The 21,676-nt window shown below is 48.5% G+C and overlaps 8 protein-coding genes across 10 annotated transcripts; 4 read left to right on the top strand and 4 right to left on the bottom strand.

The window, feature by feature from the left end:
• The first annotated feature begins 1,583 nt into the window (after nucleotides 1–1,583).
• On the top strand, nucleotides 1,584–3,876 carry ONS95_010670 (uncharacterized protein). Of its 3 annotated transcripts, none has more exons than XM_058504287.1 (4): nucleotides 1,584–2,428; nucleotides 2,504–3,188; nucleotides 3,303–3,447; nucleotides 3,561–3,876. In XM_058504287.1, exons 1-4 carry the CDS (start codon nucleotides 2,300–2,302, stop codon nucleotides 3,616–3,618), a joined length of 1,017 nt encoding a protein of 338 aa, XP_058361001.1. In that variant the 5' UTR covers nucleotides 1,584–2,299; the 3' UTR covers nucleotides 3,619–3,876. The 3 variants fall into 3 exon arrangements, with proteins under 3 accessions (XP_058361001.1, XP_058361000.1, XP_058360999.1); XM_058504286.1 differs by having other exon boundaries at nucleotides 2,084–2,129; nucleotides 2,296–2,428; nucleotides 3,303–3,876; XM_058504285.1 differs by having other exon boundaries at nucleotides 2,084–2,129; nucleotides 2,296–2,428; nucleotides 2,504–3,447.
• Nucleotides 3,877–5,313: 1,437 nt separating this feature from the next.
• On the top strand, nucleotides 5,314–9,009 carry HDA1 (Histone deacetylase hda1). Its single transcript, XM_058504284.1, has 5 exons — nucleotides 5,314–5,401; nucleotides 5,894–7,703; nucleotides 7,756–7,819; nucleotides 7,871–8,135; nucleotides 8,201–9,009. The coding sequence occupies exons 2-5, from the start codon at nucleotides 6,091–6,093 to the stop codon at nucleotides 8,698–8,700; spliced, it is 2,442 nt and encodes an 813-aa protein (XP_058360998.1). The 5' UTR covers nucleotides 5,314–5,401; nucleotides 5,894–6,090; the 3' UTR covers nucleotides 8,701–9,009.
• A 240-nt stretch (nucleotides 9,010–9,249) lies between these two features.
• ONS95_010668 (uncharacterized protein) lies at nucleotides 9,250–11,260 on the top strand. Its single transcript, XM_058504283.1, has 2 exons — nucleotides 9,250–9,703; nucleotides 9,771–11,260. The coding sequence occupies exon 2, from the start codon at nucleotides 9,840–9,842 to the stop codon at nucleotides 11,055–11,057; it is 1,218 nt and encodes a 405-aa protein (XP_058360997.1). The 5' UTR covers nucleotides 9,250–9,703; nucleotides 9,771–9,839; the 3' UTR covers nucleotides 11,058–11,260.
• Nucleotides 11,261–11,762: 502 nt separating this feature from the next.
• On the bottom strand, nucleotides 11,763–13,840 carry ONS95_010667 (uncharacterized protein). The gene is made up of 4 exons (XM_058504282.1): nucleotides 13,174–13,840; nucleotides 12,921–13,074; nucleotides 12,530–12,666; nucleotides 11,763–12,453 (listed from the first exon to the last, which is right to left on the bottom strand). Exons 1-4 carry the CDS (start codon nucleotides 13,265–13,267, stop codon nucleotides 11,933–11,935), a joined length of 906 nt encoding a protein of 301 aa, XP_058360996.1. The 5' UTR covers nucleotides 13,268–13,840; the 3' UTR covers nucleotides 11,763–11,932.
• A 149-nt stretch (nucleotides 13,841–13,989) lies between these two features.
• Nucleotides 13,990–14,466, top strand: ONS95_015058 (uncharacterized protein). Its single transcript, XM_058508743.1, has 2 exons — nucleotides 13,990–14,022; nucleotides 14,089–14,466. Exon 2 carries the CDS (start codon nucleotides 14,118–14,120, stop codon nucleotides 14,385–14,387), a length of 270 nt encoding a protein of 89 aa, XP_058360995.1. The 5' UTR covers nucleotides 13,990–14,022; nucleotides 14,089–14,117; the 3' UTR covers nucleotides 14,388–14,466.
• Nucleotides 14,467–14,647: 181 nt separating this feature from the next.
• On the bottom strand, nucleotides 14,648–16,413 carry ONS95_010666 (uncharacterized protein; the record flags this gene model as incomplete). Its single annotated transcript, XM_058504281.1, has 2 exons — nucleotides 14,648–16,111; nucleotides 16,207–16,413. The coding sequence occupies 2 exons, from the start codon at nucleotides 16,411–16,413 to the stop codon at nucleotides 14,648–14,650; spliced, it is 1,671 nt and encodes a 556-aa protein (XP_058360994.1).
• A 1,292-nt stretch (nucleotides 16,414–17,705) lies between these two features.
• ONS95_010665 (uncharacterized protein) lies at nucleotides 17,706–19,228 on the bottom strand (the record flags this gene model as incomplete). Its single annotated transcript, XM_058504280.1, has 2 exons — nucleotides 17,706–19,085; nucleotides 19,136–19,228. 2 exons carry the CDS (start codon nucleotides 19,226–19,228, stop codon nucleotides 17,706–17,708), a joined length of 1,473 nt encoding a protein of 490 aa, XP_058360993.1.
• An 816-nt stretch (nucleotides 19,229–20,044) lies between these two features.
• Nucleotides 20,045–21,305, bottom strand: DRP1 (UAA transporter; the record flags this gene model as incomplete). The annotated part of the gene is made up of 3 exons (XM_058504279.1): nucleotides 20,045–20,708; nucleotides 20,758–20,933; nucleotides 20,985–21,305. 3 exons carry the CDS (start codon nucleotides 21,303–21,305, stop codon nucleotides 20,045–20,047), a joined length of 1,161 nt encoding a protein of 386 aa, XP_058360992.1.
• Between the last annotated feature and the right edge of the window lie 371 nt (nucleotides 21,306–21,676).

Below are 21,676 nucleotides of genomic sequence, written 5' to 3'. Positions count from 1 at the left end.
ACGCAACTGTACATCTATTGACACAACTAGGCGCTGCAGAGAGGATATAGGCAGAGTAGTGAAAGATAAGATAGTAAGTTACAGATGTAGATATTTTTAAGAAGAATGCGTGAGGAATGGATTTCTGTAAGAGTCCGCTTAGTACTGGAAGATAAGCGAGAGAGTGAGAGACTGTGAGAGAGCTGAGTATCAGCTTTGTACATGTGGTTTACCTATTCTAACCCGTAACAGGTTCTCTTGAATGCTGCTAACGACATTCTAAACAGTGGCAAGTACTAGGCCTTTGAGCTTGATGACGAGTTATTTGAAGATCACGTGAGGTACTACTTGAAAGATTAGCCAAACGATGAGAACGAAGATAAATGAGGATCTAGATGATTCCGAGTCAGCATTACTCAAATTGACACAGCCTTCAAACGCCTGAAGTGAAATCTCAATCATCACGTCAAACTCGTGAGAAATCAACATCACGCCCTTTGCAAATCCCTCACGTTTTGCCCCTCTTACCAAGCGAGCGCTGCGAACATCGGAGCTGCCCGCTCGTAAATCTCCCAGCGCCACCAGCAACAGCCGCCAATCGAAGAACCAAAAGATAAAGACTAGATCTTTGTATGAGGTGATCATTGCCAAAAATCCAAACTCGATTCTTTGACTCACTTTTTTACACCATAACTCACGTGCAAAGCACACACATAAGACAAAAGCAAGGGGATACAAGACCAAGCAAAACAAGCGAATGCAAAGTGAAAAAATGTTGAGGTACACGTGTGTGTGATGGATGGTATGGTGTGACTCAAACACAGTACTGAACAGACTGGAGCAATATGAAGCACGTTGGTAAGGTGATGGATGTAGGGTAAGGTATGGTATGAGCGAGTAACTGGCCGGCAAGGTGGATGAATCACCCTTTTGAACAGTAAGCCAACCCGACTAAGGACCGATTAGGAGGTCCACAGGGTTACGAGCCTGATCCTTACTCTTGGATCTGGAAAATGTATGGGGCTAGAGAGAGAGAGGGAGGGAAGCACGACGACGAGGATGAAGACAAGTACCGCAGACGAGAAGTAACGGACGGGAGCATTGGAGATCTGGGGAAGGGGAGAGAAGAGGAGACCCAGGACGATAATGTCGGATAGGAATTGGTCAATTGGAGAATCGTATATCCGGATTATCGTGGGGAAGCGAGGGAAAGGGGAGACTCGGGACAGGGCCTTGGACCGACTTCTCCCGTATGTCCAGGAAGACAGAGCCGGACAGGCGAGGCTGTGCTTGGAATAATGGGCATCAAAAAAGAGCTCTTTGTTTTCGTTTGTTTATCCGTTTGAAGGGTATTTTCAGCTAGCTAGAAATAAAGTCGGCGGGCACAGAAGAAGAGGTGAGTAAGGAAACGTAACGCATCTGGGCTTGGCTGTATGAGCGGGATACACCCGGTGAAACATTATCCTACGTAGACTGGGTAGATGTACCAGACCATACCGGAGCAGCCTTGCTATGACACCTTGTAATCCCGCTCTGCCTGTTACAGCCCAGACGGGTTGCGGTATTTATGAATTTGTATGATCATCTGAAGCGAAAAGGGAGAGGCAAAGCGAAGCAATGACAGGAAAAGAAAAGAAATAGGTAAAGTTAGCTGTACTGTAATGTAAGCGGCGCACATGGCTGTTTGTATTTGCAACGGGATGAAATTGTGAGATAAGCACAAGGCCGATCAAGGTAGTCAATCCAATCAATTTCCATCGTATAATCCAATCAAGGACCCTCTGTCCAGCCTCGCCGACGGACGTGAGGGATCTTTGTCGCGGGCTTTGTTTGCCCTGCCCCTCTCTGTCTTCTCTGCTTCTCTGCTTCTCTCCTCGTAGCCCCTCCACAAGCGCTCCGTCAGTGCCCTGCCTGCCTGCCCTGCCATGGGCCGTCCAGTGGTCCTTGCCCCGTCTGGGTCAAGCCTAGCCTGCCTCAACGAATGAACACCCCACCACCACCCTACCCTACCGACCCTACCCAACTGCACCAGCCCACCAACCGAGACCAGAGGGCCAAACTCTTCATCTCGCCGAATCTTCCAGCAAAGAACTTTCTCTTCCTCATAAACACTTTCTCCCATACTAAAAACACCATACACACATCATCATGTAAGTACTCACTCCTATCCGCCATCGTCCAGCATTCATTGCTGCTCTCAATCTGCCTATCAACCCCTCCAAGAGCTGTTGATTGAGCTCCCCCGCTGTCCTCTGCTATCCCGCCATCAAAACACACCGGTCAAACCACCTCTCTAAGATCTATCCTTCTCTGCAGAATCATGGCTCCCACTAAGGTTGGAATTAACGGATTCGGCCGTATCGGTCGTATCGTCTTCCGCAATGCCATCGAGCACGATGATATCGACATCGTCGCCGTCAATGATCCTTTCATTGAACCCCACTACGCCGTATGTCGATGTCCTTACCCCGCTGCAACCAATCCCCTCTTTCTGCCAACAGAAACTGACTCTTTATCACTGCAGGCCTACATGCTCAAGTACGATTCCACCCACGGACAATTCAAGGGCACGATCGAGGCTCTCGACGATGGATTGAAGGTCAATGGCAAGACTGTCAAGTTCTACTCCAAGAAGGACCCCTCCGAGATCCCATGGAGTGAGACTGGTGCATACTACATTGTCGAGTCTACCGGTGTCTTCACCACCACCGAGAAGGCCAAGGCTCACTTGAAGGGCGGTGCTAAGAAGGTTGTCATCTCTGCTCCTTCTGCCGATGCCCCCATGTACGTTATGGGTGTCAATGAGAAGTCTTACAAGTCCGATGTTGAGGTCATCTCCAACGCATCCTGCACAACCAACTGCCTGGCTCCTCTCGCCAAGGTCATCAACGATGAGTTCGGTATCGTCGAGGGTCTCATGACCACCGTCCACTCCTACACCGCCACCCAGAAGACCGTCGACGGCCCATCTGCTAAGGATTGGCGTGGAGGCCGTACCGCTGCTCAGAACATCATCCCTAGCAGCACTGGTGCCGCCAAGGCTGTCGGAAAGGTCATTCCAGAGCTCAACGGCAAGCTCACTGGAATGTCCCTCCGTGTCCCAACATCCAACGTTTCCGTCGTTGACTTGACCTGCCGTCTTGAGAAGGGTGCTTCTTACGATGAGATCAAGGCTGTCATCAAGAAGGCTGCTGAGGGTCCTCTCAAGGGTATGTTGATCGCCAAGCCCCGCAATCATTCCCCCAAAAAATGCACCACACCCAACCCAACCCAAACAAATTCAAAAATCATATTTTGAGAATTAATTATTAACTTAAATACAGGCATTCTCGGATACACTGAGGATGAGATTGTTTCGACCGATTTGAACGGAGATACGCGCTCATCGATTTTCGATGCCAAGGCGGGTATATCCCTCAATGCGAACTTCGTAAAATTGGTGAGCTGGTATGATAATGAATTTGGATAGTAGGTTGCCTTTTTATTATAATCCTCTTCATTATTAGATTGTAGATCAAGTTGTTGTTCTTGATCGTCAATTCTGAAGTTGTGGTGGAAATATATGCTAATTTCACAACCAGCTCCCGCCGTGTTCTCGACCTCCTCAGCTACATCGCGAAGGTTGATGCAGGAAAGTAGGAGACTCACATTATTCTTCTCATACTCTACATGTCCTACGCCCCGAGAGTTGAATGATGGTTTCTGATGATTGTTTTTTTCTTTGCCAGCAGAGATGTATTGAAAGGCAGGCTTTGAGGGAAGGGGAGGGGGGAATGGGAAGCAATCAGAAAAACTGAATTATTATGAATGAAAGAAACGATGATGCCTGAATTGTAATTCCTTTTGACTTGGTGACCTTGATTTATTAATTAATGAAATGGAGGTTGTTGGACCGGCTCAGAGGGGGGAGGGGGGGGGATTTTGCTGCACGACCTGGGCGCAAGCGACTCGCCACTACAAGCTCTGAAGAAGCGGTATTGAGGATGTGTCTTTACCTAATGTCCTGGGAACGTCCTACGACTTTTGGTTGTATATCGTAAGCATCTATGATACTAGATCCTCAATTCTAAGGTCTGCCCTGGGTATGGACTGTCATCGACACCCGACGAAAGGCAAGGCAAGGCAAGGCAAGGCAAGGCAAGGCAAGGCAAGGCGGCATTGGGGTTGGGGTTGGGGGTGGGGTGGAGGGGTGGGATACAGTTAATGGACAATAGGTAGGTAAGGTAGGTAAGGTAGGTAGGTCAGTAGGTAGAAAGACAAAAATGAAATGAACAAATGCCAAACTTATACTCCACTCAATTAACAATCAACAATTAATTCTTACCCTTCTCAGTCCCCTGTACGGCAGGCTCTAAGCCAGGCAGGCAGGCTAGGCAGGCTCCTTGAGTCGCGAATCGCGATCCACGCTTCTGAAGGCATGTATTGTAAACTATAGGTAGGTAGGTAGTCAAAATGAATGTCTGGACATTTTTTGATGGTAGGGAATTTTGTCTGGAACTTGACTTAGCTTAGGTACCTTAGGTGGGATGTTCTTAGGTTCTGGATTTGGTATTTCAGATGGGGGAGCGAACTTGGCACGAAAGAAAGAATGGTTCTTACAGTAAGGAGGGAAGTTAGTAGCTTAGGATGTGAAGAAGACTGGATTGGATCACTTTTTTATCGGGTCGACGGTTGACGGTAGGTATAATAAAGTGGACGGTTGAGGCAGGCATGATGCTACTTTGAAGCAAGCAAATGTGCACTTTTTGGACGTTAGTATGAGACGATGATATGATATATTTGTATGGTATTTTACAGCTGCTTTCCTTTTGTACAATATCTAAGGTATGAAGATACCTCACTCATTGAAGCGTTGTACGTCTAGATTTGATGCGCTGAACCTGTTGGCTTTGTTTGGTGTTCTGCAGTGCCTCAAATAAACTGCCATTTTCCCTACCAAACCGATACCAGTCTCTATCTACAACAACCCCCACGACTTAATAAATCATTATCTACAAGTTCACTAACTCATAAGTTAATCTTCGGTATTTTTGAAATCACTTTTCCGAAATCTTCCACCCATACAAAGATTCTTCTCATTCCATGAAGTCCCAGATCTCCTGTTAGTTGGTGCCTTATGTTTGGTATGTAAATGCCTGAAATCTGGGGCGTCAGCGCTTAACCTTAAATCCTCGCCTAAGGGAAGGTGGTCAAGCATCGCATCGCATCGTGTCGCTTGAAGTATCGCATCTCTCTCTCTCCAGCAACACGCAAGTATAACACCGACGCAACATATCGGCTTTTGTCCTGATTTCTTACTTTGAGATCGCATCGCCCAACTAAATCACACTGTGCTTGAGATTTCCGGTGGTTGAGATCGCAGGGTGGTTGGTCAAGGGGCGGCGACTTGAGAGGAGGTTTATTGCATTTGAGAGGGAGCTCGGTAAGTCGAGTTGAGTTGAGGCGGTGGTTCCGTGTCTTACTTGCGTTGCTTTCGGCTTTTATTTATGCGAGACGATTTTTTGATTGGCGAGTGCCTTTTCTTTAAGAGGGTAGGAGGGATGTGTGGAGATGGATGGGTTTTTGTATAGGATTGAAGGAAACGGAAGGGGAGGTTGAGAGGGAAGGGTATGTTGATGAGATGAGTTGGGATAGGATGGTGTTTGCTGCTTGATTTTGTGCTTTGAGTGTTTGTTTTTGCATGGAACGTTTTGTTTGGATTTCTAGTTTTGATGGAGGGACAGTTCGTTAGTGGTCATATTGTTTTTGCTGTTCCGGTCTGTGAGTTGAATGGCCAGGTGGAGAGGAGTGGCTGTCGCTTCGGAGAGTGGACATTCGGTTGATTTTTATATACTTTCATACTTTTTTTCTATTTAAACTAGACTATCGTCAGATTCACTTGCTGCTGATGATTCACTGGGCTGACTTGTTTTAGGCTTTTCTTTACTCTTATTTTACAAATCCTTCTTGATAAAGCAGCTCCGATTCACTGCGAGTACATCTCAAGAAGGGAAGGTGAATTGCTACCTGACCTCACGATAATTGGAGTCACGTTCAATTTCTAGCTAAGACTTTTTAAACTCTTCACGCTTTCCTCGATTAATAACCAGCACTCACTCTTCAACGCTCGGCATGGAGGCTTCTGGATCAACATCAATGCTTCAAACTAATGAGATTGACATGATCATCGACAGCAACGAGCAAGCACATGCCAGCAACGGTGACGCATCGAACGGCTTCATGGATCCTCGAGTCCTAAATCAACTCGACGATCTCGACCTCCCTGACTCAACAGAACCTGAATCACGAGACGAGTCACAACCATCATCACAAGACACGAAAGCCGTCGTCGAGGTCCGAAGGGCATCGCTCCCAACAGGCTGCTGCTACGATGACCGAATGAAACTTCATGCCAACGCAGATTTCTCTGCAAATCCTCACCATCCCGAAGACCCTCGTAGGATACAGGAAATCATGAATTGTTTCAAGGCGAACAACTTGATTTGGAACGGCCTGACAATCGATCTTGCGGATGCACTTAAGAAGAACCCAAATCAGTGGATGTGGAGGATAGGAGCGAGGAAGGCTACGAGAGAGGAGATATGTACAGTGCATACTGCCTCGCATTACGAATGGGTGAAGTCGTTGTCGAGCATGACATCGGCGGATCTTCGACAACTGACTAACGACTTTGATAATGGACGAAAGTCACTTTATGTTGGTAATCTCACGTACGAGGCTGCTTTAATATCGGCAGGCGGTGCTATCGAGACGTGCAAGAACGTCGTGGCTGGTAAGGTGAAGAATGCCATCGCTGTCATTCGGCCGCCTGGACATCACGCTGAGCATAATGAGTCACTCGGCTTCTGCATCTTCAACAATGTTCCCATTGCAGCCAGAGTGTGCATGTTGGATTACCCTGAAGTCTGCCGGAAAGTCTTGATTCTCGATTGGGATGTCCACCATGGAAATGGGATTCAGAATATGTTCTATGAGGATCCGAACGTACTCTACATCTCGCTTCACGTTTATCAGAATGGACAGTTCTACCCAGGTCAGCCTGAAGATCCGGGAGTTCCGGACGGTGGTCTTGAGAACTGCGGTGTGGGACGAGGTATGGGGAAGAATATCAACATTGGTTGGGCTGAGCAAGGAGTCGGCAATGGTGAATACATGGCTGCTTTCCAGAAGATTGTCATGCCAATTGCGCAGGAGTTTGACCCAGATCTCGTTATTGTCTCCGCCGGCTTCGATGCTGCAGCTGGCGATGAGCTTGGGGGATGTTATGTCACTCCAGCATGTTATTCTCACATGACACATATGTTGATGTCGCTGGCAAATGGGAAAGTAGCTGTCTGTCTAGAGGGTGGATACAATCTACACGCCATTTCAAGATCAGCCCTTGCTGTTGCAAAAACACTCATGGGCGAACCACCAGAGAGAATGGATATCCCACCACTCAACAAAACGGCGGCACATACTTTAGACAATGTCAAGAGGATACAATCTGCGTACTGGGAATGTATGCGTCCTGGCGTCGTTCCTCTCGCAGCTCTCCAAGAGATGGCAACCGATCGTCTCAGCGACGTGATCCGGACGGCGCAGAAAAGTAATCTTGCTGAGAAACATGGAATGTTCCCATTGTATGTGCAGAGAACGAAGCTGAGCCGGTCTTTTGAGAATCAGGTTTTGGTTACCCCGGATATTGATAAAGCGAGGCGGATTCTGATGGTTATTCATGATCCGTAAGTCATCCATGCTGTGTATCGAGAGGGAACTGTTCTGATAATGATGTAGGCCTGAAGTTCTTGCACAGCCAGACGCTTATGATAATAGTGTATATGCTCATAATACATTCGTGGTATGGTCTCTGCATAGTCACTCATGGAAGGATGGCTAATTTTAGGTTTAGACTGATGGACTTAATCCTTACATTGGTTGGGCAATTAAGCATGGCTTTGGCGTCATGGATATCAACATCCCAGAACATATCTCCCATCCTTCTGATACGGACCCGTATACCGACAGATCAAATGAAACTCTTGCAGCTAAGCAGATCAAAGACTTATTATGTTATATTTGGGACAACTATTTCGAGCTGAATCCTGAAGCCAGTCTGACGCTGTTGGGCGTGGGTGATGCTTATTTCGGCATCAAACAGCTCCTCGTATCAAGACGTATGTACTCTGACTTACCCCACAATTCACAGCTTTTCCCCAGTACCGTACCAATAACCTCATAGCAGCCACAACCTCCAAAGTCACCGGCATCCTCTGCTTCGTCTCCGGCTCCCTCCGTCCCGTCAAATCCGAAACCGACCCCAATCTGTCGAAATGGTACAAAGAAAACACACTCATCTACGTCTCCCCCGACCACGCATGCTGGTCCAACGAAGAGGCCGCACGTAAAGTCCGCAAAAATCGCTTCGGGAAAGTTGTCCAGGCCGATATTCAGGTTGGGAGAGGATTCGGCATGGGTGGTGGCGGGACCGGTCCTGGTGGTCGTAATGCGATGGGAGGGTCGTTGAATGCCATGCTGAGGAGGCATGAGAGCGATTCTTTTGCGTGGCTGAAGAGGCAGGTTAGGGATTGGGAGAGGAGTAGGGTGGAGGAGGAGACGGATGAGGATGATGAGGAGTTTGTCGGGGAGGAAGTGGGTGGCAGTGGGAGGGATACGGTTATGGGTGATGTGCCGGGGCTGGGGATGGATGTACAGAGTATGCGAGTTCCTGTTGGGTCATAGCCTGGCTGGATAGGAGAAAGATAGACGAGGGACTCTCTTTGGGGAAGTGACTGAGTTTACGGTCATAGCATGGTTGGAGGAGTGGAGGTGCTTTGTTTTGCTTTGTCATAGTATTTGCGTGTACGACGGTATTTCTTTTCTATATCCGTCGGGCATTTGTCTGGACTCTGCATGGATGGGACAGGAGGTATGAAACGCAAGTCAAATTCAATTGAAGTTCTGTCTGAATTTAAGAAGTTCCAGAACTTCTGTTCGCGGTGGACGGTGGACCAGGATAGCATAGCAAATTGGCAGCCAGAAAGCTTAATCCCTGTGCCCAAATAAAGGTACCTACCTACACAGTATTATATCTGAAAACCTGGGAATCTTTGGTGACATCAAGAAAACGGCTCATAGACATGTATCTAGACCTGAGGTCAGTAAATGTATTGATCGCGTGCTGTTTACCTCAACAAGGGAGTAACCCCGGATAATCCTATCCCCGAAATTCAATCTTGGCAAGAATTATTACGCGACCGAGCTACGACTCATCCTCATCTCCATCCCCGGAAGCTCCTCCTCCTTCCTTCTCTCTCCAACAACAACCACCCATCATGATTCAACCACAACACTGCAGTCGCACGCGACTCGCCATTATCGGCAACAACGCTTCGAGCAGCAGCAGTAGCACGTCGCAAGATGTCTCTCGCTCGATGGACAACAACATCAACATAACATCAAGATATAGCCCCAGTGCTGGGGTGGCTGGGAGTTAGGTTCCTTGAAGGACTGACGACCTTGGTGGTGCTGCTTGTTTACTTAAGAGGAACGGCGAACTGCTGAGGATCACGCACGCAAGCTTTTTCTGACAGAAGAGTGTCTGGCGTGTTGTGTGATCGATCGATTACGAATCGATTAGATTTCTTGTTGTTTCTATCTGGGAAGGTGTGAGGCTGACTGTGAAGGGTCAACTTGGATTGTTGGCAAGAGAGGAGAATCAAGAGCTATATTTTGATATAGAACAGTAAGTCAGCTACATCAATCTGCTCTACAAGCTTGTATGTCGATGCCTATATACTAACAGTCTGCAGATAGAACAGACGAAACAGAAACAGAACCAGAATACAAAACCAAAAAGATACAATAGACTATTTTCCAAAATGTCAATCACCAACCTTTCTACAGAGATCTTGCAAAAGATCTACGACAATGCAGAGCTACAAGACCTCCTTGCCCTAGCTCGATCCTGCCGAAGAGCCTATCGTGTCTTTCTCGGTCGACGAATGTACCTCCTCACCTGCGGCTTGCACAATTCATACAGCCCTCTTCCATCACTTCTCAAGCTCGTTCTCAGCAACGAGCCCGACAAATCACGCAAACCAATCGGCACCGAAATTCGCATCAACATCCTTCTCTCCCGCATCACCCAAGTCGGACCCGACCCAAAACTCACCCTCGAACAAATGAAGAAGATGGTGATATACGGCAAGATCGCTGAGCGTTGGACAGAACTATATCCACGGCTACGCTGGCGTGTAGGATCCGACAATAGACGATTACTACATCCTCATGAGAAAGAAAGGCTACGCAAAGCAATCTACCACCACTGGACCTACACAACCCTCTTCCACTCCCGAACCTACACATCCTACTCACCATACCCACCCTCCCCCGCCTCCCTTGACGATCCCCGCCATCGTCTCCTGAGAACATACAGCACAGCCGAACAAATCCAACTCTCCGACTACCTCTTCCACGTCGAGCAGCTCGTCGAATCCGACCTCTACCCCTCCAACTCCATCGTGCGCTCGCAGGACCCTTACTCGCACTCCCTGCCTCCTCGCGCACTTGCAAAGATAGCTTGGGGAGAGGGCAACGAGTATAGACGCCTGGTGAGGGATATTATGAAGCTGTCGCCGGCGGATATACTGCATCTGGTGGAGAATACTTGTACGAAGGCGGAGAGGATGGAGTTTCTGTATGCGAAGGAGGCGTGTTTTGGGGATGTGCCGGCGACGATGAATTATGCTTTGTCCACGGTTAGTGTGGAGAGGGCGAGGGTAGGGTGGGGGTTAGAGGGAGAGAGGCTGAGGGATGTGGTGGGACACTTGGGATTTCCGAGTTTTAGTTTGGGGATGGGATTGGGGATGCCTGGTGGAGGTGTAGGTGTAGGTGGAGGTGGGAATGGAAATGACGGGGAATTGGAGCGTGATTTGGTGGATGAGATGGTTATGTTTGGGATATGTGATGTTAGGGGTAGGGAGGTATTCAGTGGGATGAAGGAGATTGAGGATGATGGTGTGGAGACGGGAGAGTGGGAGGGGTTTTGTAAGATGTTTGGTGGTGGGGAGAGTGTTGCTGGAGAGGGAGAAGCGTAGTGTTTTGGTCGAGTCGTGTTTGTTCATAGCTGGATGGGTGTACTGTACAGCCCTGTACTGTAAGGTGGAAATAAGAATGGTAAGGGATATGGGGCATTGGAATTGTGTGATGTAATCTTGGGCTTTGCCTGTTCGCTTCTCTATAGGAGGGGAATTCTACATACAGCTATGAGATTCACATCTTCCACTAGCCAAATCTGTTCCTGTTGATCTGCATTCAAAGAAACTCTTATGGGCTCAACCAAATGACTGAGGCTTAATATTCAACGATCCTCGGAATATGGAAATAGAATCCATCAACTTGCTAGCCACGCAAGCACTGACGCACCTCGTGCCAGCTCAACAGCAAAGTCAATCGGTCTTCTGGGGTGGATCATGGGAATCTGTAGCTTATTCCTTGTATGGAGAAATGGCCGCGAAGTATATTTCTGGCTGGCCCGGTGGATGGATATGTTGTTGGGGTTGAGTGAGAGTCGAGCATGACCTGTCAGAGGGAATGACTAGTCTAGCAGGTTTCCTAGTATACAAGATGCTAGTAAGTGTTTTAAGAACATAAACGAGGAAATCGTGATGTGTGGCAAGAAGAGAGTCCAAGCAGGGAGTGGTGTAAATATTGACGTCGCTTCGCTTAACGAGTTGTTAATCAACAACGGTTCAGAGTAAGGAGTAATGTTTGGTTTGCAAGGAAATATAGGCAAAATCATTCGCTTGCTGGAGATTTATAGTCATATTGCGTGCTATTATATATATACTCCTCGTCTCATGAAAGCACTGAAAAGTACTTGTGGCACTTACACTCTCATTTACACATCACATCCCTCCGCACCCCGGCACGTCTTCCTTTCATTTCTTTTCTTTTCATTGGATTCCATTAATCATCTTGCACCACCCCTCCACCCAGGGAGTTCCACAGCTCCTTCTCCATATCTCTGTCCACCATCCGCCTCCACAACACCCTGCCCACCCACCTCCGCCACATTGGTCATCCCTCCGCCATACCCACCTCTTCCAGCCGCTCCTCCACCTCCAGCTCCCGTATAAGCATTATCATTATCCAACTCCACCTTCCCACCCGCATCACCCGGCACAACCACTACCCTCTCCCTCTCTACCACACCCCTCCTCTTCAATTTCCAAATCCAAAACGCTAGAGCGGCAATAATTGCTCCTGCGACGAGAGGCCCGATTACAGCGCCTGCTATCCAGGCTTTGCTTGCTGATTTGGATGAGGAGGATGTTTGAGAGGTGGGGGAGGTGGAGAGAGGTGGTGACGAGGTGGATGAGGTGGAGGAGGATGAAGGTGAGCCGAGACCGCCTTTGGAGTAGAGACTTCCGTTTGGGTTGGAGGATGAGGGGGTTGTGGAGGTGGTGCTGGTTGTTGTTAGGGGGTCGACTGCTATGAGAGGAAAGAATTCGTTAGGTATCTGGTTTTCACGTGGGTGCTTTCGTCTGGGAACAAACGTTGCACGTACCTGGTGTTGAAGAAGTTGTTTCGTCATTTGGGATATCTCTGAATAGTGTTGAGACGCAGGTTCCGCATGCATAGGCGTGATATGGTACTGTGTCGCCGCGGCTGGCGTAGAGTGTATTTGAGCAGCAAGGCCCGGGGCTATTTTGATAGTTTAGCTATGAGATATACTTTTGATGAAGGTGTGGCGAGAGTGCAACATAAAAGTCGATACTCTGCTCAATTGGGAGGCTGAAAATCCTTATATTTGGATAGAACATGATAGTATTTCTCCAACTGGGCTGTGAGATGCAAACCGGCATGATCCATCTCAGGCTTGACGAAAGTATTGCATTTCCATATCCCAATTGACTCTCCAATGAATGTTCGAAGTAACTAAGCAAAATTCTACTCACCAAGTAAAAATCCCAGCCGGATTCGGTAACTCACTCCCCCTCGTACAAGTCGTCGCAATCCCAAAACTACTACTCGTAGGTGCAGAGACAGCACATGCAAAGAACGTCCCAGATTCCGTGACAGTCTGCAGAGTAGGACAAGCTATCGGTAGCCCTACGCTCAAGAAAACATGATCAGCATCTATTACCATATACGTACAATCCAAATTGAAAAGGGTAAGGTGTTGATTTGTAGGAAAATCGACAAACGTACAATCCGTCCCTGAACTCGTATATCCAATGAACCGATTCCCATTCTGCCTCTTGCCAAACTCCCACACGGGCGCATTCGTAACCATCGGTTCCATCCTGATCCTACCGTATTATTCCGTCAATTCAAATCCCCAAAACACATCTCAATCACACAAAAATCTCCAAAAAGTCGAGAAGAAGAAGTGCAGCTGTCGTCGCGAGGAAAACCACACCCAAACAAAAGTACCCCATGGCTGGCTGCGCCATCCCGAGGCAGAATCTCGAACTCAAGCTCCTCCTCAACGGCTGCTGGTGGCGGGCGCTGGATTTTCCAATCTAATCTCGCGCAGTGTGGATGGGGATGGGGATGGGGATGAGCAAGGCTGTGTGCATGTTGAATCCCTGGCGTGGCCAATTGTTTGGGGTCAGCCTCAAGCCACGACCGCGAGGGATGCGAATCCTTCGGGATGGCTGCCCGTGAAGGTTCCTTGATTTTGGAGGGGAAACTGGATTGTAAAGATATTGTGAGGTTGGGGAGGTAGATGGTTGGTAAGTGGTATTCTGATCAGATTTTTGGATTTGGGATTGGAAGACTGGAGGTTGTTTGTCGATTAGATACAGTATGGGATTTTGGGTTCTGGGGGAGAAACTTGAGAGTTCGCTTAATTTTGCCGTAGCTGGGGAAAGAGTATGCTCACCGAGTACATAATCAGCGTGCTCTACAATCTAGATAAGAATATGAAAGTACCAAATGGACTATGATAAGACGGCATCGTGAGGGCTCATATTCCATGTGGTTCGGGAATACGGAATGACGCTCCTCGATGCGAAACAGCGACTTTATTGGAAGGAGTTCGGGACCTGATGATATGTATGACTTTCTAGCTTTGATATTCTGACCGTTGGAGATAAGTCTAAGTTAATGACTTCTTCCAAGAGTGCTGTCAAAATTAAGAATCCGAGTTTATGCTGATAGCAAATGGGGCTGGATTTCTTTATTGGGACATTGGATGGAGCTTGAGATTTGAAATCGTTCAAGGGGGTTGGGTTGGGATTCAACATGTCGAGAACTCGATTATTTTTACTCTGCATCCAGTCCAAAGCTTTCTCAAAAGCATACTTGACATCAAACAGACCTCTGGGCTTGGTATGTGGTGGGATCCTTATCGGAAATCTCGCTTCGATTTTGTCAACAAACTCCACCTTCCTGGAAACGTGCTCAAGCATCATAAGTAGGGTCTCAGATACAGTCAAAACATTACGGAAAAGATAAGACCATGTTAGGTGTACAGATTAGCGTTTGTCAATGGGAAGGAAAATTAGAACCCAATGAAAGGGGCTGGGAGGGACTGACTGTCGATGAAGTTCATATCCTAATAGTCACGAAGAAACAATTCTAGATCTGAAGAACACAAAAACGATTTGAACATGCGTATCATTATGTATATAGATCTAAAATAACGCCCCCAAACCTAAACGATACCAGCAAATCCACATCAGTAATCAAACCTCGGAGGCACCCACGGCCCCAAACTATCCCTAAACAACTCCTTCTCAAACTCCTCCCCACCACACAACGCCTTCCAACTCACCCACTCATGCGTAGCCTTATCCGAATGCGTCTCCCACTTCTTCTGATACTTGGACCACCACGCCGTCTCCCTATCCCCATTCCTCAGGACCGCGAACGCGCGATACGGCTCATTAACATACGCATTTAGCAGCTGTCTCAGCACGGGCTGGAACCAGACCTTATCCCAGGATTTCTGCCGCAGGTTCTTCATCCCGTTGAGATGCGCGTTGTGGTGGATCATGGCGGGGACGTTGGTCGTCCACAGGTTGGTGTGCAGCGAGACGTTGGTCCAGCTCCTGTCGAAGGGGAGCATGTCGTCCATGGGGTTCTGGGACCAGAATGGAGGGAGGGAGGATGCGATGTCGTCGGGGAGATGGTGGACGTGTTGCGGGGAGATGCCGAGCTTTTTGCTGGCTTGCTCGATGGATGAGGGGTCGTCGTAGCGGATCCATTCCGAGTCGTACTCTGCGAAGACAGTTGGATGGCCGAGCGCGCTGGCGTAGTCCAGTCCGATGCCGTATTCGAAGGGGGAGCCGTCGGCGGGAGCCATGAGTTTGTGTGTTGGGTGGGGATCCAAGACACTGGGTTCTTTCATGCCGAATGCGGATTTGAGCCATCTTGCAAAACGCTGGCTGGAGGTGAGATATCTCTCTCTGATGACCTCGCGCTGGAATTCCTGCTCGCCGAAAATTTGCGAGAAGACGTTTTGGTCGCTTCCTTTGTGTTGGCCCAGCGCCATGACTTCAATGGATCGATTGAAGAATTTCTTCACGCTGCCTAGCTCTCCCATCATGACTCCAGAGTTGAGATATCGCGGCCGGAACTTGATGTACTCGTTCTCTTCATTATCGACTTTGGTGTCTGTCAATGGACCATAGATATCCTTTGGCAGGGAGCTCTCGGGAGCAGCGAAGCAAGCCGGATCATCGCTATCTCTAGGCCAGCACTTCTTCTGCGCCGAGAAAACAATACTTTGTCTAATGCCCTCCTTCTTCACAGCGTTCTTCCCCAAGCGCTTCTGCACCCTCTCGTCTGCTCTCTGATTGATATCAAAGTACCGTTCCAGGAGAGTCTCTGGACGCAGCTGGAACCAGATATCGTATCCGTCAACCAGAACCACGAGATCTTCGTCTCGGTCTGCGGGGAATGTGTTCAGGTAGTCGAGCACGCCTTTGATCTTGCCGATGTGAGAGTCCCCGACGTTGCCAAAGACTGGGTCGGAAAAGTTCTTTTTCCAGTTTACCAGCGTGGGGATGGGATATCTGAGGACGGCGGCGCTGGCGACGGTTTTGCAGAGGTTGACGTCGCGTTTGTTGGCGGGGATGAGGATGTGGAGGTATTTGGCATCAGCTTCTTTGTGTTGGGAAATGGGTAAGTGTGGTCCTCCCTGTTTGGAATTCTCATGTCAGTATTTACTTGAATTTCTCTTCGCGATACATGTGAAGCTTGGAATTTGCGGGGATATCTTGGGGAGAGACGTACCGAGGACATATTTAAGCTGAGAATAAAAATGAATGCAATTGCCATTCCAGCATATATCTTCACACGCGAACTGCTGTTCCGTATCCTCGACAGAACCCCTCGTCCTCCATGTGGGATCTTCTCCTTCTCCTTCTCCTCTTCATCATGAACTCTATGATACCCGGTCTTGGTGAGGCTTTGGAACCATAATGGTAGAGAAACCCTCATATTGAACAACCGTGAGAAGGGCAACTATTACACCTCTTCAAAAATAAAATCCAAGAAGAGGTATCACAGCTTCAACGGCCCAGCACACATCAGATCCAGAACGAGTCGGGAAAATCCAGCTAACCGCCGCCGCCGTGACGAGTTAGTTGATACAGTAAGTTACTGATAGGAGCGGGTGGGCAGCAACTCGAAAGTCCACTCCACACCACAAGGTCCAAGTACCGAGGATAACTACTCGCTTAATTTCCACGAAAGAGGAGATAGGGGTAGCCTCCCCTCCCACGCTCCCACGCTCCCACGCCGTCGCGCGTCCATCCATTCATTAGTCTACGCACCAATCCTGCGACTAAGAAAATAAAATTTATCTGGGCGCGGCTGAAAGAAACCAGGCGAGCCAGGGTAATTCTTTTCAAGCTTGGCTGCCAGCTAAAGCAGATACGGAATAGAGTTTGCGTCAAGCGCTCCAGATCGTCCGATTGCTTGGGCGAGACTACTCGTAGTAAACAGCTGAAAAAAAGGCTGAAAAGAGAGTTTGGCTGCGAAATTCTGTATCCATGCATGGATGCATGCGTTGTTGATCTGGGATTGCCTGGATGCATGGTTAAGAAATCTGTACTGTATTGTCGGATAGGGGTAAAGTCTAAGGTCAAGGTCAAGGTCCAGGTCCAGGTCAATGTTAAATCCCCGCCTCGCCCCCCTGTGCCTGCTTTTGCGGTTCGAGCCTCTTTGGCGGGATGGAAGTTTAAATATTTCTGGGTTTGGGTGCGAGGGTGCGATGCGGCATTGATATTATTTGAGTTTAAGTTTTTGGGTTTGCTGGAGATCATCATGTAAATCTGTAAATCTGTTGGGGGTGGTTTGGGGCATGCGTTCGGACTCCGGATGGTGCCGCTTGAGGTGGGTGTGGAGGGGAAGATAGATTTAGTTGGTGTTTAATTATTGGTGAGGGGTTGAGGGGGATGTGTTCTGTGTTCAGAGCTGGGGAGATACTTCCGGGTCTTGAGATGCATATCGAAAGCATGTTGAAAAATATATAAGAAAAAGTCAAGTATGGGATGAAGATCAGGAGGACCGTGTGTGCGAGCTTGAGCACCCTCGGATGATCCGAGTTGATGGCCAGAGACCTGCATCTCATAGTGAGGAAATGAGGTTTGAGCTGCTTCATTACTCGGAAGGTCGAAAATGCCAGAATGGTATGGTAAAGATACATTTCAAATATTGGTATCATTAGAGTAGTAAAATGTCTAGATCTATAAATCATCGCTTAAATCAAAGAGAAAGATAGATACCCATCATGGCTTCTTCCATAGCAATTTCTCATAAGCACCACACATATCCTTCCACGGCAACCACGTCCCCTTGTCACTCATCGCACCACCCTTCTCATCGCCCTTCTTCCCCGTCGTGATACCCATCTCAGCAGGCCACCACATCCTGCCCCCAATAGCTTGCTTCGAGATCGGAGCTCTGTCCAAACTCACTGCAGCCTTTAGCAAAGGCTCTGCATAAGGGTAATACCACATCCTAGGCCACCAATCATCGCGAAACCATTTCGGTCCTGTGTAATGCAGCATGGGAAAGATGTTGTTGCTGATGGCATTGATGCCGAGTTTGAGATCGCGCCAGGTGAGATCGGTGGGAAGATCTGTTGCTTTGCCTGACTTGCCGTGGGATTCTAGCTGTTCGAGGACAGCTGCGAAAGGAGGACGGGAAGTTGCGAGATCCTCTGGTAGAGTGCGGTCGAGGTAAGGATCTCGCACGAATGACGTTTTTCTTGTAGAGCTAGATCTCGCATGTGTCGGTTCGCCATCGAATGTCATCCATGTCACAGATGGACGGAAGAACCCCAGTACCTGCCACATCAAACCCTGGTAGTCGAGTCCGATGTGTAATTCTGGTTCTTGATCTTCTGCGATCTTGGGCCAGCGGAGGTTTTTGTCTTCCCTCTCTTTCTTCGTAAACGGCTCTGATTGCAGCAATCGCCGTGAATATTCTTGCTCTGCCCAGACGTTTGCAAAGTAATACTGGTCAGAGTCTGTGGTGTGGTTTTTGGCAATGTTTGCCAACGCCGCTTGAAAGACATCTCGCATGTCTCCCACTGGACCCATCACTGTTCCGGAATTCAGCCATCGAGCTCGGACATTGAAGGCCTCGAAGGGATTCTTCTCGGTATCTGTTCCAGGTCCAAACGCGAATTTGGGATATGTAGACTCTGGGGCAAGCCAGCAACCCTGCCAGTTCTGACCCCATGGGTACGAAGGCCAACATGCTTTATCTTGTCCGAAAATGACGGTCTGCTTGATATTGTATCCATGGGCGTTGATTGTCCCAATCTGTGAGTTGATGCGTTTCTGTGCTGCGGCATTGGACTCGAAGTACCGTTTCAGGAGCACTTCTGCTGGGAGCTGGAAGTGAATATCGAAGCCGTCCACGATGAGGACCAAGTCATCTTTTTTGCCAGCATTGGCCAGGTCGTCGAGATATCCTAGGAGGGTTCCGACTTTTTGTATATGTCCAGCGTTTGGATTTTTGGGGTCTTCTGGGGCTCCCCAGTTTATGATAACTGGTGTGGGGTATCGAAGGATAGCTGCGGACAGCATGAGCTTGCAAAGGTGTTCATTGCTGCTTGTTGCAGGAACGAGGAAGTGGAGCTCAGCTTGCGGTGTTTTGAGCTGTCTTTGTGTGAGACATGTTCTATTGTAGGATGTCAAGCTGGACTTACGGATTGTATATTGAATATAGAATGCAACACCCACAAACCCAGAATGCTGGCGAAGAGAGCCCCTCCAGTTACAACTACCACATTCCGCCTCATGTTGAATGTTCTGATCTCATGAAGACGCAACAGAAAGAATCCGGAGAGCTTCAGTGCTGAAGTTGTCTCGGATGATACTAAGGTACTGAGGGGAGAGAGGCTTGCTGTGGAGCTGTCAAGCACACACGAAGTCCACGTTATTGCAAGCAAGTCCAAAGAGATTTTCAGCCTCGTTGAGATGTCCAGGATCCATGACTCCGGCTCTAATAGCTAAGAAAGCTTGTGGCTGGCTGGGTGGCTGCCGCTCGATAAAGAAAAGACAAAAGGAGATCGGCAAGTCAATGCGGAAATTCCTGGACCCCCTCAAATGGGGATAATCAGAGTTTAGGGCTTTTAAATCATGCTGATGAGTTTGCGTGTAGTTGATTATTAGTGGTGAGCTGCAACGGAAAAGGGGTAGCACTTGAAGCCGCAATTTGGTTCCAGAACCGGGATTCAGCTGACAGCTAGCTATGACCCGGTTCTTGGCACACGACGTGTGTCTGGTTCTGGTCTAGATGGTCTCGACGGTGGCAGTCGGTATCAAGCTGGGCGACATTTGGGCGAACTCTAAAAGTGTGGTCTGTTGATAGTGCGGCGCGGTTCGTCAAGCGTCTGCACTTGATTCTCACAGGGGTAGCCAAGGCCGGACCACCCCTTGGATAATTAGCCGGGAACTAGCGAGGAGACAGCTAGCCACCGGACAACACATCAAATTTCGGACTCACTGCTGCCGATCTCGGGTTGTCAGTGTCAGAAAGAAAAAGAGGATGCAATTATGATTATCCTGATCGTGACGCCTTATCGTGACAAAATGAAGTAATTGCTACGCGGTGGCTACGAGCCAGGTGAAGGTGTCTTCTTCGCCTGTTTGTTGTTCAGTTCCACCTTGCTATAGTATGCGCCGCCAACAATGGCGACTATCATGCCCAATCCATTGATAGCACCGATCTTGACGTTGAAAATAAGAATACCAAGAAGGACGGTCAGAATCTGCTTCAGGTTCCCACAGACAGTGATCGTCAAAGCTCCAGTGACTTTGTTGGTTTGGAAGGAGGAGATGTTGAGAAGAAATGCTATGCTGCTGTTGGTGACGAGGGCAATTACCCATCCTGTGGTGAGTTGTCCATCGTCGACGAACTTTCTGAAGCCAGCCCCCTCTCCAGTGACCATAGCGTAAACCAAAGATTGGAATGCTGCCAATGGTGAAATTCGAAGTAGGATCTCTAGAGGCGGGAGAGCAAGATTTCCGGTCATGAGTCTGTTCGTCACCACACTTTTGGTGACAGCTAAGACCACACCGAGTAGAGTGAGAGCGAATCCGATGGCGGTGAAGTCCAGCTCGCCGTAAGCAACCATGGAGACGCCGACAGTAATGGGTATACAGGAGATCCAGGTCGCCCGAGAATACTCCCGTCCGAACCAAAGTTTGTAAACAATGACTGTGAACACCGGTGCAATGGAGCGAACGATCTGATGAAATGCGACCGATACCAGCGCTCTGATGTGACAGTTAGTGAGATACTTGTCGCGAATGTTTGGGCACTTACAAAGATACGTTTGAAATCGCAATGTTAATGGTGCACAGCATGGAGAATGCAACAATGATCATGTTATCTCGGAGGGACAGATTTGAAGGTTTGATATAGCCGGAAAGCATAAGCATATAGCAGCCTATAGACGTTGCTCCAGTGTGGAAAGACGTCAATAAGAATGGAAATTTGAACTGTTGCATCTATGTCAGTATGGATCTCTAGAAAGTCGTGGATCAGCTTACTTGTGCAAACAGCATCTTGCTGTGAATCGTCAAAGCCAGATTAAGAAGTAGATATGTGCTCAAGTAGAAGAGCTTAGTACGAAGAGGAACTCCATATTCGAGAGGTATTGTGCTTGCAGGTTTCTCCGTCACCTGTCCCTTCTGTGCCTCGATATCCGAATCATGAGAAAGCAAAGCCTCCTTGGGATCATGGCCTCCATCGTCGTCGGCATACTCATTATTGACATGGGCTGGGTTGAGAGATTCAGACACCCGCGGCGAAATCGTCTTGAGCTCGACGACAGGCTCCTCTTGAGAATCTCTCTTCATAACTGAACCCATGATTATTCGAGTAACTGCGCGACTTGAAAAAGATAAGGACGGGACGAAGATTTCGCGATGCTGAGAACGAGATGCAGGTCGTCCAAAGCCATCAGCTCAAGAAATCTTTGGGGCTGCAGTCTAAAAGGCCTCCGCCTGGGCACCCAGTGCAGATCTGGGAAAGCTTGGACGGCTTGAATCTTCTCGTGGGACGGGAGACCTACGTAACGCCACGAGTCTTCCGAATTATTGTGATTGGGGCTCCTGATTTGCAGGGAGTGTGTTGATCAAGACACCGGGTACTCGGGTGGCTCCTTCCAAGACTCCGTCTCAAGACAGCTGGGGGATTTCCATGCAATGACAACTATTGAATCCAAAGAGAATTGTTTTTG

Source organism: Cadophora gregata (assembly GCF_030347475.1).
Source record: "Cadophora gregata isolate MNR1 chromosome Unknown scaffold_4, whole genome shotgun sequence".
NCBI classification, from domain to species: domain Eukaryota; kingdom Fungi; phylum Ascomycota; class Leotiomycetes; order Helotiales; family Ploettnerulaceae; genus Cadophora; species Cadophora gregata.
Note: the sequence above shows the minus strand (reverse complement) of the source record. Positions and strands in the feature narration are given on the sequence as shown.